The sequence below is a fragment of the Seriola lalandi genome, unplaced genomic scaffold (assembly GCF_002814215.2).
Source record: "Seriola lalandi dorsalis isolate HSWRI2012SDOR001 ecotype SW California unplaced genomic scaffold, Sedor1 jcf7180002054961, whole genome shotgun sequence".
NCBI classification, from domain to species: domain Eukaryota; kingdom Metazoa; phylum Chordata; class Actinopteri; order Carangiformes; family Carangidae; genus Seriola; species Seriola lalandi.
In genome coordinates this window covers 135,825-154,879 of record NW_019525512.1, presented here as the reverse complement: position 1 = coordinate 154,879, position 19,055 = coordinate 135,825, and the positions used below count along the sequence as shown (strand labels likewise).

The 19,055-nt window shown below is 44.3% G+C and overlaps 1 protein-coding gene across 1 annotated transcript in view; it reads left to right on the top strand.

Annotated features, from left to right (window-relative positions):
- Window positions 1-19,055, top strand: part of celf2 (cugbp, Elav-like family member 2) — a 196,909-nt gene that overhangs the window by 122,351 nt on the left and 55,503 nt on the right. Inside the window, exon 4 of the mRNA XM_087170811.1 lies at window positions 9,977-10,059. Within this exon, the coding sequence (XP_087026937.1) occupies window positions 9,977-10,059 (83 nt within the window). The remainder of the gene's footprint in view (window positions 1-9,976; window positions 10,060-19,055) is intronic.

Sequence of the window (19,055 nt, the reverse complement as noted above, 5' to 3'; positions counted from 1 at the left end):
GTTATTTTCTGAATATTTTTTTATTATTTTTTCTGAAAGAATCCGAGTATCACATGAGCCTCCAAAAATCCATATGGCAAATACTTAAAATCATCCATTTAAGCCTGTTTAGTTTAGTTAGAATCCAAAACTTAATCAACCACAGAAAATAATTGGGAAATCAGCTTGTTTTCCTTTAATAAGTTCCCAGATTTGTTGTTTTTTTGGGGTTTTTTTGGCCCTGAAGCATTAAATTCTGCCACTTTTGTGTTACGCAGAATCCATTTCGCAGTTTGACCCAGGTGTGTGCATTTAGTGCAGTGTGTGTGTGTTTGTGTGTGTTTGTGTGTGTTTATGCTGACTAGGACGGTCTGGGGAATATCGTGCCACTACTGTTGGTTTAATGTGTTTGGAGTTAATAACCAGATGAGTGGATGAGCAGAGGAGGAGGGGAGCGAGTGAGAAATGGAGCAATTTGGCATTTTGTGCTGAAAAAAAGAGATGGAGATGGAGATGGAGGGAGAGATAAAGGGAGAACGAGACAACGAGAGCCAGAGGGGTAAACAGAAAATGGTCCTTTTGCTAAAACACCACCTTAAGCGCCATGACGGGTTCTGTTGCAGTGTCTGTGCTTTGGCAGGGGATGCGCTACGTCATTTATCTTAATGATACAGCCTGCCCACATGAGCTGCTCAGGCACACACACACACACACACACACACACACACACTGACATTCACACTCACATGCACAAAATAAGTTTAATGTCTTCATTAAGATTTTGTATCCTGCACAAAAGTCTCTGTGCACAACATGGCCTGGAAATAATTCCAAATTAAAAAAATAAAGTCGGAGCCATAAGGGACTTTAATCATGTGGAAGTTGAACCGAGTGGAAAAGTGAGATTATTAATGTAGTGGGGACAAAATATGATTTTGTAGAGAGATAAAGTGACCTGTCAAACCTGCAACTTACACAGAGGCAAAACTAGTGCTTTTCAAATGACCTGAACTCGAGCTTTTAGTCTAACTTAAGCCTTTAGCAGCATCTTCAGCGGTTTCCAGCTAAAGTTTCGCTACAGTGACGACGGTGGCTGGTGAATTTACACAGATTGAGTCAATCAGCATTAATTCTGTAAGTTCACAGAGAAGAAACTCGTGCTTTCTGCATGTTGTAATATTTACACTTGACCAAAGATGGCTCTGTTTAAATTTGATGTTTGGGAAAATAAAAACAGAGCTGCGCTACATGAAAAATCCAGGTGATCACCTCACATCAGCGGCTAACAGGTAGCTAGCAGCTAGCTTGGCAGCTACTAAGTGTGGAAGACAGAGAGCGAGTCGATAGAGTTTTCAATTAAAGCACATTTTAACGTCACCATTGTAAAAGCTCTGAATCCCGTCCTCCAGCAGCTCATCCAGTCTCTCTGTGAAGCTAACGTTAGCTCAAGCAGCTACACTGCAGTGCTGTTAGCATTAGATGTTGTCAATGTAAACACTAGTCTGTCATTAATACAATAACTGGGCAACTATGTCATGATTATATTTGAATATTATTGAGTAATATTAATTATACCTATAGTGATATGTTATTAAACATTAATTCTGTAAGTTACCAGGGAAGAAAAATAAAAACCGAAGAGCTAATTCGAGCTAATGTTAGCTCAAGCAGCTACGATACAGAAGAGTTAGCATATCTGATTCTGTTCATGTAGAAACGAGATGATTATTCATAACAAACACATTTTTGTTTAATACTATGCAGACCACAAATACTGGACTGTAGTTTAAATGAAATAAAAATGATAATATCGGCTAAACAAAAAATCTCTCAGCCCTCGCCCAAACCAATAATCTGTGACGCATTCATGTAGATAAATCTTCATTTTCTTCTTCCCGCTGCAGCACAAGAGCGATTCGACCTCCAGCCACAACACCACGGCTGAAAAGACAAAGACAAAAGGGGGCCACCTGTAGAAAAAAAGAAAAAAAAGAATCAAACCTTCAAATATGAGAGAAGTGACAACACGCTGCCACCCACACGGCTTGATTGACAGCTGATCTCTGGGGAAAGCGCTGGAGCCGCGACACAGTTTAGCACCAAAGATAGACACAGAGGATGCGGCAGATTTTCACCTTGACTACAGCAATAAATGCTCCTTGTCTTACAACAGTTTATTTATTTTTATTTTATTTTTTCATATGAACCACGTTGAAAACAAGAAATTACGATCGATAATAATCCCTGAGAGGTGATGTGTTTTTACTTGATAAGTGTTTGACCCGGACACATGAAATAGATTTTACATCAACCGTCGTTTTTTAAATCTCTAACCTGAAATGTCATCTTGATGGAAAAAAAATAAATAAAAAAATCCAGTGAAGATTTGAGGAAAATAACTTCCAGGCTGGAGATAAACACATGCAGGCAGATTACAGCATCTGATTCCCGATCACTGCTCAGGCCCGGGTTGCTCTGCTGCCACGTCCGGGGACCCACGGCCGTCCAATGGCAGACATCGGCTTTTGATAGTGCGAGCCAACTGTATCCTCTCGCTCAGCTGTGGTAACGCTGAGCGAACGCTCTGCCGTCCAAGACAATTATCTGCTCTAATGGATTCAGTTGAGACGGGGCCGACCTGAGATGGAGGGCTGATTTATTTCATTCTTTCCTAAAGCAGAGCGGCCAATTATATCGCCTTAACTAGACGTTAGCTTTTTTAGTCGGCTACCCAGGCCCAATTAGAGAGCAGCTGCAGGTGGATTTTAATGGGAGATTGTGTGTGTGTGTGTGTGTGTGTGTGTGTGTGTGTGTGGATCCTCGACTCGTCTCTGTGTATTTTTTTCTCTATGTTTATACTTTTGCATGCCTCAGCGACAGAGAGAGTTGCTTGGTTATAAGCGAAGTTGCAGAACTGGAATTTTTTATTTTTTTCCCCTCTCTGTGAGCACTTCGAGGTCAGCCAGAAAGCGGCTTTGATTTCCGGAAAGTGCTCTTGTTGTTTTCTCAGCAAGGGAGGGAGCGAGTGAGGGAGGATTTGGAGGGGGGGTGGGGGGGGGTGACATTGGTGGTTTTCCACCAAAGTAACCAGTGGATTGTATAGATTTGTGAAGTGCCGCAAGCTGGACCGATTCCTGCGTTAACAGGATTAGAACATCAGCCAAACGCCCGTCAGAGATGCAGCATTGTTTGAAGCCATCCACTCATCCTCTCCCTATTTTTCCATCTGACAATCTGTTCTTTATTGCGCTGTCAAATTCAGAATGTGTTCTCTGTCATTTTTTTTTTTCCTCCTTCCCATCCCTGCTGTCACTCAGCGGCTCTTTGACACACATAAATTATACACATTAAGGGGCATTTTTACAGCTGCACAAGAGCGAAAAGGGAACAGTGAGAGGGGTGGAAGGATTTGGGCTGGTGGGGGGGGGGGCAGAACTAGAGAGAAGTGGCGTATGTATCCCATGCCACCCAGAGGCCTGTGCGAGCAGTAATTGCTCTGGAGTGTAGTTAATGTGGGTCAGCGGTTGAGTGGAACCCCGGGGGTCAAAAGAAGTGTGGAGGGAAAAGGAGAAAGGAAGCGAGTGATGGAGGGAGAGGAAAGGGGGGGGGGGGTCGGTGTGAAAGCTGCAACCAGCCGCAGGTGGAAGGGCTTGGGGTGAAGCTCAGTGATACACACCCCACCTGTCTCTTTTTTCCCCCCTTTTAATAAACCATACTTCCACTCTGCGAGACTGCAGGGCTTTGCTCCTTTCACTCCCCACCTGCACACCTCCACACCTCCACCTGCCTTTTTTTTCCCTCCCTTTCTTCAGTCTGTGCTGATTCAACCCCGAACAACCGAGCGCTGGATAGAGCTGCGTTTTCCAACCTGCAGGTTTGAACACACCAGATAAATCTTTGTGGTCATGAGATGATTAACAGGATAGGAAAGCGGAAAAAAGCTGTTTGTTTTCTCAGACTTTGCTCTGTCTTTTTCTGAATTACTGGATGTTTTTTTTTTCTTCCAAGTCTGTAAATATTATTGAAATAAATCAATATGAGAAGGAAAAAGTCACAAATCAGATATATAATTTACAAATACATTATTTATTGGTTGTTTGAAAGAGGTCATATGCAACAATTTGTACCACACAGAATGAGCCAACGTGCATTTATATGGAAAACAACAAGAATAAAATGATGAAAAGCTGCTGTGGAAACAACTGCACAAAGGGATTCATAAAGAATTTATATCCTTTGAATGGCAAGGAACTCTGTTTCTTGCCCAAATTACAGACGGCTGATGTCATGCCTTCACTTTGTCAGGATACTTCCTGGTTTTCTTGTTGGTTCTGCAGCTCTAATTATAACCATAATCTTTTTTTTTTTTTTTTTTTAATGGCTAATTAGTGATGATGAAGAAAGATGACTCCTGCGATCATGTGCAGCTTCTACAATGATAAGGTTTACTGTCATTGTCAAACTTCAACAACACAACAACAACAAAAAAAAGCTAAATAGTTAAATTTGACATCTGAGAAACAGACCAGGACGGGTCACTCCGCACCGAAACCCAGACTAATGAAAAGTCTTTTAAGTAGATTAGCTGCTGCTTAAGCTAACATGACCCACCCACCTATTCAGCGGCAGGGGAGGCCGAGATGTTCTCTTTTAAATTAAGCGTTGCACTGAAAAATTTCCATCATGAATTAAATGTACAAAGACATGGCGGGGGCAGGCTGTCACCTCCGAGGCTTCCTCCGCCCAGACCCGGTCTGACCGCCACGATCAGACAGGAACAAGACGGCCCGACCGGCGGTGCCTGGTTTTAAATAAAAAGCCAGTATGAACCTGAAATACAAAAACATGAGCCTGAATGCACCTCACCCCCCAGCTACTGCTGTCTTGACCAGTGAAGCCGGGGTCGACCTGTGGTTAGAGGGGGTAGATGTGTTGACACAGCCGGGGGGCTGCGGGTCTTCACTCAGTCAAAGGCCCCCTTCAGCAGCCATAAAGCATTTATGAACAGGCATCTCCCTCCTCTGCTCGCTATTCCGCTCACAGCCGCTCTTCCTCTCCCCTCTTCTTCTTCTTCATCTTTATTTATTTTTTTGTCTTTTTTGTCTTTCCCACGTCGTCCTCATCTGTGTCACCCGTACACACACACACACACACACGAGCGTCTTAATAGATTTCTTCCCTTCCGTCCGAGGTTGTGTGCGTGTGCGTCTCCTGTGTGTGTTTGTGAGTGTCCCTCTTCAACAGCACAAGCAGTGAGTATCTCCCTGTTCTGAGCCCTCTCGGCCTTCAGGTAAATGTTTGTGCTGCGAGTGAAAAAGACGCACGTACATACAAATGGACGGAGAGAGCTTATTTATGCTGGTCTGCAGCACTTTTTCACCCGTTCAAGGTTGTCGTACAGATATGTTTGTCTGTGACTCAAACGCACACATGCAGACATACACTTAAAATAATATGTGTGCTCTCAGTGGCTTTTCTGTAGCTTTGTGTGTGTGAGGCGCGAGTGTGCTGACTCTTAAACAGGTGGAACTGGAACACTGCAGGGAATGTCTATCTGTGTGTGTGTGTGTGAGGTCCACTCCTCTGCTCTTTGATCCTCATCTTGACAGCTCACCACCTGGGACGATCCGCCACACGCCGCATGGCTCCCATGCCCGGCTACACCCTGGGAATCACAACACACAGCGGCTAACGCAGCTCTTACAGCCAGCCCTCCCCTGCACATTAAATGCCGTCAGAATCGCTAATGCTAACACCAAAAGCTAAACCTCCCATATACAGATATGCAAAAAAAATAAAAGATAAATAAAAAATTGCGTCCAGAATCATAATTCACAGCCATGCTAGCTAGCAGCGAACCCTCATACAGTGCTACTGGAAATGCTAATGGCACACGAGGGGCCAAAGCTTGAACACAGGTGCAATTGGAATTATGATGGATGGAATTATAATGTACCATACAGGTGCAATGCTAGGGAGCTCCCTCTTATATCCACATAGCATCCACCGTGCGCCGAGCACGCAGGAAGTGTAATGACCACAGTTAAAAGTTAAAGTGCTTTCACATGGAAACCATGACAGCAGCCAAGGTACACCTGTGTGCTTGGCAGGTAGTCAAAAATAAATTACTTAAAGTGCCAGTCCACTGTTTTTGTACCCTTATATTTTAAGTGTGTGAATGAAGAGCTGTAGATGTGATGGGAAAATCAGTATTTTGTTGATTTTTCAATTGATTATAATTGAAAATAAAGGGCAGTTTTAATATGTTTAGCCGTGGTTCAGGTCGGCTCGGCGTGTGTCACCTGGGTTTCGGAGCAGCCATTAGTTCATGTGACGACTCTGCGGATTCAAGCAGAGAGACAGTTTTCAAGTACTTTGAGTAGTTCTGCCTTGGTTTTCTTTTCTTTTTTTTATATGCACTCATTCTATATTGTGCATTAAAGCTGGAAACGTTGTACCTCTGCTCTTGCTCTGCTTCACTAGACCTTATAGTGAATTTGCAGAGCAAGATTTTACATTGAATTTAATAAGCTCTTAATCTCACTGTTGCTACGTAGAAATAAAGCCTTGTTTCACTCGCTGACAATGACGATTTAAATTATCTCAAGAGTTTTGAAAGAGTGAAAGAGGTTGAAGAATTAATCCTTCCATAGATCCAAGGAAGGAACATTGAGGACATGAGCAATACCATAAAAATTGGGAAATTAAACAAAAGTAAAAGTAAAGATTTTGAATGTTGGGGACGTGCATTTAATTTTGTTTTTCTGTTTTAAACGATTTTTGTCACTTTGTCACATTATGTCCAATAATTAAGATTTACTCAGAACGAGACCATTATTCACCATTTTCTTAATCACACTTCACTGCTGAAAATTTTACTTCCACTTGTAATGGAGTTTTTTTTTTTCCTAATTTAACCTTATCCTCAATGAGTCCAGTTTTTATCATAATAATAGAGTAAAGATGAAGCAGGACTGCCTGTACGTGGACGTCATGTGTGTCTGTGCCGTATCAGTTTGGTGACCTACATGGAGAACAGTAAAACTCTGTCAGTCGTGACTAATTTCCCGTCTTATCTCCATGCCTTTCACTGGTAGAAGCTGGAGCGAAACTCCCGGTGGTAAATTGATACTGTAGAAGCAGAAGCGTTGGGGGGGGGGGGCTTAGGTTTTTAGTGGAGTGACCCCCCCGAGCCGCCATAAACACTGGAGGTCGTAGAAGAAAAACACTAAGCTTTGAGTTATCCCTGCTAATACACAGGCACTGCACCATCTGAATCACAACACCAATCACGTTGCTGACGCTAGGCTAAGGGCCAACTATTCAACAGCCCTGGCACCCAGAGGACACCGCAGGAATTCAGATCCATTACGCTCCCAGCCTCATCAAAGGGACTCTGGGATTCGGATGCTAAACCCGCTCCAGATGCTCACTGTTGGATTTCACTAAGATGCACTGCAGGGCAAGTGTCATAAGGGCTGATGTCTGCGATACGGACAACAAAACCCACAACCGGTCCGCTTCATTCACACTGAGTTGATTTGTTTCATAAACACAAAAGCGGATGTAAACAATGGCGCGCTCGGCTCATCTCTGGACAAATAAATACACGGCGAAATTAACAGATGTGCAGCGCTGGAGGCAGAAGGTCCAAACATACGAACCTGCAGCAACTGGAAGGAAGACGGCGAGGCTCACCTGTGGCTGACATATGCTAATGAACACGAAACAAGTCAGCAGCCGTCGGGTCTGTAATCTGAGGGAGCCTGCCGTCGTGTTCTGTGGTCGCTCTTTAAGCAGAGAGTGACTTTACGCCCGGCGGATTGAGGTGGTGTGTTTACACTGTGGCCAACAGAAAACATACATATAATCACCTGGCAGGTGTCCATTAAGATCATATTATAAGTCACATCAAATATAGTTTCAGTCAACAGTTTCACCTCCACTCTGAAACAGAGTGTGAGGTTTATTCAACTGCAAACAAGTACTGCTACAAACAGCAGCTACTACTTGCTAATAGCGACGCTAGCTCTCGGTGAAGTGGAACTAGCCATTGGTTAAAAATGCAGTTAGATTTGAAATGAATGTTTTGAACGCAGCTTGTGATGAGAACGAAAAAGTGCAATATATATAAATATATATTTATATGAGTCAATAAATAGCAAGAAAGTTGCACTATGGAAATGATAAAAATATGTTTGAGATGGGGATTTAAATTCATTCTTGTTGTTCTGGTGCTTTCAGTTGTATCCCATTGTCTTCCATTTTGTAATGGAACAGTAGATGTTCAGAGGTCAAAGGTTGAGTTTGACACACCGGCGAAAACTGAGATGTTTGTTTATATTAAAAGACTGTTGTTGGTGGAGTATTTTTTTTAATTTTTTAAAATTTTTCTTTAAGTATAGGGCGTGAATATTCCAGTATTAGTGAGGCTCTATGTCACACACTCACATGTTTGGACGGAGCACAGAAGCAGCTTCACAGTCTGAGGCCGACGCTCACCTTAAGGTCGTCACTTAAAGCGCAGGTGTTCATTGATCTTGATGCACCGCGAGTCTCATATTTTGTTCTTCCACTTGACCAGCTCGCCACAGAGCGAACCCTCCGTACTTTACAGAGGGCTGTCTGTGTCTTTTACCCATCCTTCTCAGCAGTTTGCCTCCTTTAAATTTCCCTGTGGCTGTTGGATAATGGTGTCAGAAGTGTTGTGAGGACGTAAACAAAGACAAGAATCCTTACTGAGAGGGAATTTTCCAAACCCCATGTTTGACATAAATCAAATAACAGCCGCTGTGTTTATGAGGAAAAACTGAAGAGTCACACCTCTGTGTCTGACCTAAATGTCCTCTTGCTGGGGTTTTTTTTTTTTTTTTTGCCTGACTGTGCAGGTTTTCGTGCTGACTGAGAATGGCCCACAACTGCAGTGTTTCAGCCGCTCTCTGCAGGGATTACACACAGATTAATGAACAGGCAAAAAACCCCTCTCTCCTCAGCTCCCTCTCTACTTTCTTCATGCGCCCGTGTATGCACATGCATGCAAATGCACATACAGTACTGTGTGTGTGTGAGTGAGTGAGTGAGCTTTGGCTTACAGGTCTAAAGCGGTCAAGTTAAACCTGGTATAAATGTGGATTAAAAGTGTTTTTAGTTTAGTTTTCACTTCATTATCTGGTCTGACATTGTGTTCATGTTACTTATTTACTGTCAACGCTTTTGGTGATTGTATTTAAGCTTCACAAATGATAAAAAGTGATGTTCATATGTGATTATCGTGCTGAACAAAACGTCTCAGCATCATAAACTTTTATTTGTCACAGAGTGTATTTTCTGTAATCATCCAAAAGCCAATGTAAAAATCCCATTGGCCTTTTGTGGAGGGAACCAGAGTGACGCTTCCTTCAGCGTTGGTCTACAAGAATACGTCATCCCTGCAGCACTGTATGTGGAGCAGGTGCTAACTACACGCTGAAATCGAGTCATTTAAAATGAATTTACGACGTCACCTTGACGTTGCACTTTTCAGTCAAATCGGTCACGTTTTAACTCTGTTATCTGGATTTCTTTTAACCTGCAAATCGATAAATAACTGGGAACTCCACAGAATTGAATGAGTGAGTGAGCGTGACCAATAAATAAATGAACATTTTCTTTAGTGAATGAGTGAGTAAGAAACTGTTGGCATATTGTTCAGGGATTAATGAAGAGGCAACCTCTTTCTTTTTTTTCCTATCACCTCCTCTGTCTCTGCCGCCTTTGTTCTGTTGGTCTGTGTGTGTGTGTGCGTGTGCGTGCGCGTGTGTGTGTGTACTTCCTCGAGGCTCAAGTCATCAGCATTGAAACGAATCCAAAAGCATTCTCTTCCCCTCAGCTAGGATGTTTCGTCCTTAACATTCACTCAGCGTTTGCCAGTGTCGACAGGTGATGCCAAGCAGATGAATAGAGAAAATGCTCTTTGTTGCTCCTTATGCTCATCCCTTCTCTCTGTCTCTCTCCCCAGGCTGCTGTTTTGTCACGTTTTATACAAGGAAAGCTGCCCTTGAAGCCCAGAATGCACTGCATAACATAAAGACCTTAACAGGGGTGAGTGTGTGTCCTCCATTCTCCTCTGCCTACTTTCTCCTCTAATCACACACTTACAGCAGCACCCTGAGGCGGCCCCGCCCCAACCTGCGTGTGTGTGTGTCTGTGTGTGTGTGTATGTGTGTATGTGTGTGAATACACTGGTTTTTTTACATCAGTGTGTGTTGCACTGCTGCCACAGAGCATTTGCAAGCGTGTGACTGACCGAAAGTGCGAGCAGGTGAGAAAATGACTGTCAGTTAGTTTGTGAAAGAAAGTGCAAACTATTGAATTCATGTTAAAGGTACCATCTGCAATTTTCTTGTAAACAAATGCAGTTTAAACATTTGTTTTGTGTGTCTCACTATGTGAACAGTCTCTCAGTGTTAACCTCAGAAGCCTGTATATCACTGTTGTATGCTTGCGTCAAGGTGGAGCTCGCGCTTCTCCTATGAAAAAGGTTGATGCAGCGTTGCTACGCTTAAGTTTTAAAATGCATCACTTTCACTTCGTTTTTCCGCCTGGCGTCAACACTACTCTGAAGATTTCAATTACCTAAAACTCCAAAAATGAACACGTAGACACCCACGTTCCTTCCCTGGTTGGTTCTTATCAGCCTCGACTACCAGTGCTGAGAGCAACATGGATAACAAATGAAGCGCTACTGACCTTGTTGTCTTTGCTAGCAGCTATTGTGCAGCTAAATTCTGCATTTGAACGCTACAGCTGTCTTTGTTGTTCCTCATCCGTAGTATTTTGTGCAACTAGCCAACTGCCAATACGACAATCTGCTTCCTGTTAACAGCGGTGTGCACGTGCCCCGTGTAGTTAGACTAAATATTTTCATTTTCCTTTTTAAAATGAGAACACATGAGTGTGGACCTAGCTTAACAGTTCAGCTGCGCAAGCTAACACCTCGGTCACTAGACACTGGCCACGACTTAGTGTTTGTCAGTTGCTAACAGCTACGCTTCACATTAGTGTTAGCAGTCATCAAGCAACTAACACCGCAGTTAGCCAAACAAGTAAACACCATTAGCTACTGCTAACGGCCACCAGACAAAGGTAGCACAAGCGCTAGCTACGATACTCACTAGATCCGCGTAGCATATCATAGCTGCTGCTATACTAGCTAGAGCCACGTAGCATAATATTGCTGCCTTACCCCATTAAAAGTATTTGCCCTGTCTTGCCCACCCAAGTTAGCTGTACCAAGACAGCAAACACCCAGTGTGTTCCTGTGGTTGTAAAATCTCTGGTCTTGAAACTGGAACTGGCCCAGACCTGATCCTGCCTTCACCTTGGGGTCATTTTATCCTTTTCCTCTCCTGAGCATGAGCGCCTGAGGAAGAGGCGGCTTTAACCTGAGTGATGCTGTGTCAGCTGCTTTTATAGGGGGGCAGGAGGAGGAGGAGGAGGAGTGTTTCTTCTCACGATAACACTGAAAGAGAGAGAGAGAAAGAGTAGTGACACACTTCACTTACAATCATTGTTTCTTAAAAAATGTGTCTTTTCCTGAAGTTTTAACACCATGTTGAAAGTGTTTTCTACCTTTACTTTGGATGTGTGAAGAGTTTCTGATGAATAAAACCATCTCACCGTGTATGTGCGTTATCACCCTGTGCAGTAACGGGTGTCACGTCATGCATGTTCAGGTGCCACTGGTGGCGTTTGCTTGCTTGTGTTTCTGTTTGTCTTGGCGCTGCTGTTTAGCTCGCACTACAAAGGCGTGTGTTGATGCTGTGGCGTTGCCTTTCATGCTGTCTGCTCCATTCTCCGCTATTGTTCCCTCCTGTAGCCCAGGAGAGCGATAGAGGAAGTAGGCCGGAGCTCGCTCACACTCTCGCTCCTTTAGCCCTGGGTGGATATTTACAGGCCCCCAGATCCCTTCTGCTCGGGCTATTGGCTGCTTCCCCGCCTCTCTCGTTGGCTGCGGCGGCTAACTGGAGTCTCATCACTTGAGCGCCTGCACTCGCTCGCTTGTGTTAGTTGGATCAGTGGATAGCCCTCCTGGGCAGGACGGGGTGGATAACGAGAATCCCACAAGAGCTGTACGTGGGATTTGCGCTCGTATTCCCGACTCCTGAGTCAAGCTTGTTGTTTTGCATAGAGTCACCGTGTTAATTGCTCGTGGAATAAGTATGTTAAATTTGGTCTGTTTTCCTGCGCCGTGAGAGTTAGTCACTTATCCCTTGTTGGAGGTGTGAAACTGCCCTGGGGAGGACACATACTGCAGCAGTTTCAGGATTATAGGAACATGAAATCGCCTTCTTCTACACCATAACACCCTCCCTTCCTCTGTTCTGTCTGGTCATCCCTCCTCCTCAGCGTCTCTCTCCTGCAGCATCTCTGCTTGTTATGTTTAGGGCCTTTATTTTTAAGTCAAGTACCAGGTTTGGCTTCAGAAGTGCAAGAAACATGATAAAATCACACCTTCTTCAACTTTTAACACACAAAAAATCATGCATTTATTATATTAATCTTTCATATTAATGGTAGTTTGACAAATTTTCTATTATTGATGCTCTAAATATACGAGAAAATGAAACGATAAAACAACCAGCTGCGAGATTAAATGTTTTACTGGGAGAACTGGAGCTATTGGTCTCCAGTAAACTCATTCTTGTTCTTGGCAGAGCAGAAAAGCTTCTGAGGGAAGGTCAAATTAAAACCGTCCATTGAAACACAGACAACATTGATCAGCTGCACAATAAAAGCATAATTAATCTGCGTCATATTCATCAGAGCTGGACAACACCGACTGGCTGACATCCGATTTTTAATAACAGTCCGGCATTGACAGACGGATGTGGTTTTAAAACCTCATACATATACGCAATAAACACAGTACACTGAATCAATAGTGACATAATGATAGGTCATTTAAGTGGTTCATGTTGGGCTTGTTTGTAATTTTTTTCACATGGCTCCGCCACGGCTTGAAATAAAGACATTTAAAAGGGGGGGTGAAGAGAAGAAGTCAGCTAGAGATAGAGAAAAAAAAAACAGATGATGAGGATGCTGAATTAATGGCTGAACGAGGCGAGTCAAGACAAAAGGAGAGCTGACATGGAGAGGGAGGTTAGCAGAGGTGATGGGCAGATGGACAGGAAAAAGGTGGAGTGGAGCACTCCAGCACGCTCGAGGGCAAAGCAATAAACGGGCCGCAGTTAAAAACCAATACCTGCTTATTAACTTCCCCACTCTCCTGGCTTGTAAAAAGCCAGCGGAACAATGTTTGTATTGGCGCTCTTCCCCCTCCCCTCGCTCTCTCTCTCCTTCAAAAAACCAAGGCCCTAACAGGCGCTCTCTCTCTCCCTCGCTCGCTCGCTCGCCACATCACTCCTTCCAAAACCAAGGCCCTAACAGGGAGAGATGCAATCAGCGTGAAAAGCTGGACGGGGGCCAAATTGGAGAAAAGGGCACCGGCGTTGGCAGCGCCGACTGGCAGCCATGTTGGTTTGGGGCAGAGGCAGTTGAAAGGCTGCCATTTTTTTCGGAGGGCATTTAAAAAGAAAGGGTGGGGGGTGTTTATGTGATGAATCTCTCCCTGTACGACGCTCAGAGAGGTGATGACGGTGACGAGAGCGAAGGATGGAGGGGGAAAAACAACAACAACAGCAGCGGCAGCAGCACTGCTTCATCTCCACCCCTCCTCATCGCTCCATCTCTTTCCATCACTCAGCTTCAGATTTGTCAGCGATCTGACAGTGCGTGTACACCAAATGTATGTATATGTGATTTTATGCATGCAGGAAGTGTATATTCATGTCAGCTCCAGACCTGTCTGTCTTACTTGAGGGATGAAGTAATGTTTCCACAGCACACCACAGGTCAGAGCAGGAACTGATTGTTTTACTAAGGCTTCTTGTTTCTGTTTTACATCTAATAAAAAACATGGAGCGTTGTAACCGGAGCAGATTGGTGCCTTCACCACCACACGACGCTGTGTCTCCTGTCTGGAAGAAGACACTGATCACTGTAGTTCCCAGTGAACAAGTTCATCCTGTGATGAGTGCAGCTCAGAAAAGCTTTCGATTACAGGAGAATCTCTGGAAGTAAACAAGCTGTCGTTACTGCCATGGCTTCGCGGAGAGGCTGCAGTGTACGGGGAAGGATTTCACTTTTGTTCACATTTTGCAGAAAAACACATCCACAAAAACACTTTAGTTTTTTTAGTACAAGCGCGTTAATTAATGAGCTTTAAATATGTGTGGAGGCGTCTTTTTGTTCCCTTCGGACAAAGCCAGGTGAGCTTTTCACCTGTTTCCAGTGTTTTCGCTAAGCTAAGCTAACTGGCTAATGGTGGTAGCGTCATATTTCTCCCCAAGAAAGATAATTAGTGTATTTCCCAACATGACAAACAGCAGTAATATGTAACTTTCACTCCTGCTGCACAGCTGTTTTTTCTTCTTCCCTTGTTCTGCATTTGTCCCACTTTTCCAACTTAATCCGAGCACACGCTCCCAAATATGATGTTGTCTGCGATGGTTTGAGCCAGAGACGCGTGAAACTAGAGAGTCACCGCTTCCCAACAAGCTCGTCTTAGTCTTAACATTTCCCTGGAGCGCTGCTGCTTTCCATCCCTGTGTACACTGATCGATTCTCATCCGCCATCTTGGCTGGTGACGTCTAGAGTCACGTCTCTAAAATCGGACGCTGCTATTGGCTCCAGTTGGGCGCCGTCACAGCCAATCAAACTCATGAACAGATAAAGATAGGAACTTCAAATCACCTTTAGCAGAACCCGTTTTCTTATGGCGGTTTGCAGAGCTTTCATTTATAAAATATTCCACAAAGAATTCCACTTTTATAATTTCATATGATCCAGATGTTTATTTAATGTTGTATTTCATGTGATGACACAGCAACACATGATTATACCCTGCACCGCGCCTCCTCAGTGACAGCAACGTATAAATCAGCAGGTGGATTCATCTATAGGAAGTAAAAAAAGAAAACAAACAATTCGCTTGATTTTTTATTTTTTTGTTGTTTTGTTTTCTTCTTCAATAAAAAACAAAAATAATGAGTCATCTGCGTGACATACACTCAGAGTCTTCTCTGTGAAGACGGGTGAGGGAAGAACAACAGCTTTCACTGAAGTCGTTTCTAATGACCCGCTAATGAAGCTCCGGGGGGGTGGAGACAGAGTGTGTGTGTGTGTGTGTGTGTGTGTTGCCTGGAGAGCCCGTGTGTTCATCTCTCCAGCTCTAATAGCACTAGCGAGGACTAAATGCGCCACACACACACACACACACACACACACACACACACACACACACACACACACACACACACACACATACAACCCATCTATCGTGGAAAAACATGCCCTGTACCCCTGGAGCGATTTAAGGCCATAAGACCCAACCCCTGCTGCACAGACTGATCCACACCCCTGCATGCAGACTCTTTAACACACACACACACACACACACACACACACACACACACACACACTTATGCCCAAGCATATGCCTCAGCACAGTCTGAGTTTATTGCATTACTTTATTTTCCTTTTTTTTTTTATTTCTCCTCCCTGATCCACTCCACCCTGCACGCTAACACAACACACACGCTGCGACGCACACACGCCGCCGACAACACGGGGCGAGTTAAAGCCTGTCAGCCTGCCTGTCAGACAAGGTTGTTTGAGATTTTCCACTAAATTGAACTCTTTCATTAGTGGCTGACAGATGTCTAAATGCCCAGTGTCTCCCCTCTTCTCTCCCCCTTCCCTCCCTTCTCCTGACGCCTGCCGCTCGGGCCCCGGGGCCGCCGTTCCCCCAAAGCTGGGTGAAGGGGATGGAAAGATGGGAGGATGAAGGGAGGGAGGGGTGAGAGCTAATCTAGGACGTGTCCTCTGGAGTGCCCTCCAGCTTGGAGAAGATCAGTCCTTTATCCTCTGTTTTCTTTTCTTTTCTCACTCTCTCTACCTCTTCTCCCCCTCTCACTCTCTCTCTCTCTCTCTCTTTCTCTTTTGTCCTGTTGAATCTCTCCTTCAGTCTCTCTCTTTCCCTCTTTCTCTTTAAGAAAAAGGATGAAAAGCTCTTTGATTCGCAGTTTCTCTCAAGGATCTTTCATTCTGACACAGTGAGGCGGAGGGGAGCAAAAGAGGGAGGGTGGTGGGGTGGGGGGGTTTCATGGCGCTGGGTGGGGTGTGTGTAGGGCATGGAGGAGGAGAAGGTGGGGTGGTGTCTTCAGACGCGATCAGTCGAGCCCCATCCTCCACGTGGGCGGATCAGAGCGTTCGTCGAGCGCCAAGTTCGATAAGAAGCGTGGGGCTCATTAAAAGCTACCGTCGCACTGAGACCACACACACACACACACACACACACACACACAGGTCCCCACCTCCCTTACCTTTCTGCTGGCGAGATAATTAGTGACGCTCCGCTGCCAGAATACAGACGCAAGGTTGTGTGTGTTCATGCAACCAAAGGCACATCAAAGGGCCTCATCAAAGTAAGTGTGATCTCCAGTAGGGTTAAGGTTTAAAAGCAGCAATTTATAATCCAAAGACATAAGTCATTTAATCGGCCATTTATTATTTCAAGTTGGTGGACAGAGCTGCAGATAGAGGCACAGACTGTAAGTGATAATGCGTATTATCATTTTAAATGATGTGAGAAATCATATTCTTTCATGCAAAAGCCCCTGTGGTCTCCAGACTCTGACTGTTCCAGCCTTTGAAGGGAACTTGTGTGCTCGCTGGAGAAATGACGGACCGTACCACTGCGGCAGCCCTCACACCGCAGGCCCTTTGTGTTTATTGTAACTCCAGACAAGATACATTTTGATTTGACAGATGTTCTTCATGTTTGAAAGTAAAATCTTATCTGACAATCTGTTTCTCTTCACGTTGTGCTGAAATGTTTGGGAAAAAAATCTAAATTGGCACATTTAAGAGTTGTAGTTTTCCACTTTGTAAATATGGTTTTATTACTCTTGAAGGAGATTGAAGAAACCCCCCCGCCCCCCCCCCACACACACACACACCTCCTCACATGCAGACTATTGACAGACAATTTACAGATGTTTCCTAAAAGCCTCACGTGCAAACTATCAGTTGATGCTACAATTTACAGATGTCCTCTAAACGCCTCACATGCGGGGTATTGACTGACACTACAATTTACAGATGTCCCCTAAACGCCTCACCTGCAGACTATTGGTAGATGCTCCAATTTTCAGATGTCCCCTAAAAGCCTCACGTGCAGTTGATCGATAGAAACTACAATTTTTACCAAACTTATTTGACAGGAAAACAAAAAGATTTCCCCAGTCAGTCTGTTTTTAACATCCATTAGACTCTGTTGTTCAGCCTAAACTGTGCAGTCCGGTCTAATGAGGTGTTGTGAGTGACTTTTCATTTTTACTTCCAAAGAAATCGTTTGGATTCTGTGACTAAATAGTGACCATTAGTGGTTCTGCTATGTTGGACCTTTTTCTTTTATGCTGTATCAAAAGTAATAAGAATGAAAATTACAAGGTCGTAAACAGAAAAATATTCTCCTTTAGAGCGACAGTATGAATTTAGCCTCTGTGTGTTTAATGCTGCTTGTATATAACATGCACTGCTCAAAACACTAAAGAGGAATTTGTTGTTCTGCCAAATCGTGCCCCCTAAATCACAAACAGTCCTCCCAGCTCACTATTTATGTCTCTAGGTCGACTGTGATGAGTTGCACAGACTAATATTTTGTGGGAATGTTTCTAAATTTTTCCACAAAAACATGTCTGCTCTTGTTTGGCCTCCCCTCACCTGAGTCTGGCGCTCTCAGCTGATACCTGGGACCTGATGCAGCCGCCGTTAATCAATTCAGTATCTACTGAGCGTAATCAAAGTAAATCCATATAATCGGACCAGCATCAGCCTCTCAAGTGTGCACAAGAGTGTGTCTTCAACCAAGTGCTTGTTAGCGAGGGGAGCGGCGCTTCGTGTCCACGGGCCCCCTGTCAGTCAACGTGTGTTGTTTGTTCAGGTGCGAGCCCATTTCACATATCAGCGCTCTATCACAATGGCTCTCCACGCCGCGCTTAAGAAGCAGACGAGCCAGCTGGCGGGAGAAAGAGATGAGGTAACTCCCACCGACTGACAGACCAGCTGATTTACTCTTTAAAGTTTTTCAGCAGCTCGCCGCTCCGCAGACGAGCTCCAGTGAAACCTGACCGCCACAACCGCCCCAGGACCTGGGAAGTAGTCGTAGGTGGTGCTGGGCCGGAAACGGCGGAAATATGGCAGTGTAGGATATTAAATTTCTCATGTACTAAGTCGTGTGTCATCAAACATTCATGTGTTATAGCCTGGAGGATATTATGCAACAAGCTGAAAGGTTAGACCTCGGACAAGTGGTTTAAAAAGCTGAAAGGAGACAGCTGATCAGGAGGCGGCTATTAGAGCAGCATGCACCCATGTTTTAAATATGTGTGTGTGTGTGTGTGTGTGTGTGTGTGTGTGTGTGTGTGTGTGTGTGTGTCTGTCCTCATCTTTAAATCCTGCTCGACTCCCCACAGATCATTTAAGTCCAGAAAAACAACAGTAGCTCATTCATTGCAAACACACGCCACACACACACACACACACACACACATACACACATATATATACACGCACACACAACCGTTCCCACAGCGGTGTCATTACAGAGGCTCATTATCGAAATCAATTCAATTAAAGGCTGTAATTGCTATAGTGAAACCCAAATGCTATCGCAACCAGGGCTGAAGGAAGACAAACCTCATCGATGCACCGACCCTTAGAGTGTGTGTGTGTGTGTGTGTGTGTGTGTGTGTGCTTATTTAACGAAAGAAATATTAATCGCTTGTTTCAAATTAACTTACCTAACCCCTATTTTCTCTCTGAGTTGGTGGCAGCGTTTAAGCATATTGATTCATGGGGGTGGGGAGGAAGGGAGGAAAAAGAAGCGGGTGGGAGAGAGGGTGGCTGTAAATGCAGGCTAACTATGTTAAACACTTAGAGTAGTTAGTGTGGAGACGCGACGCAGCATAGC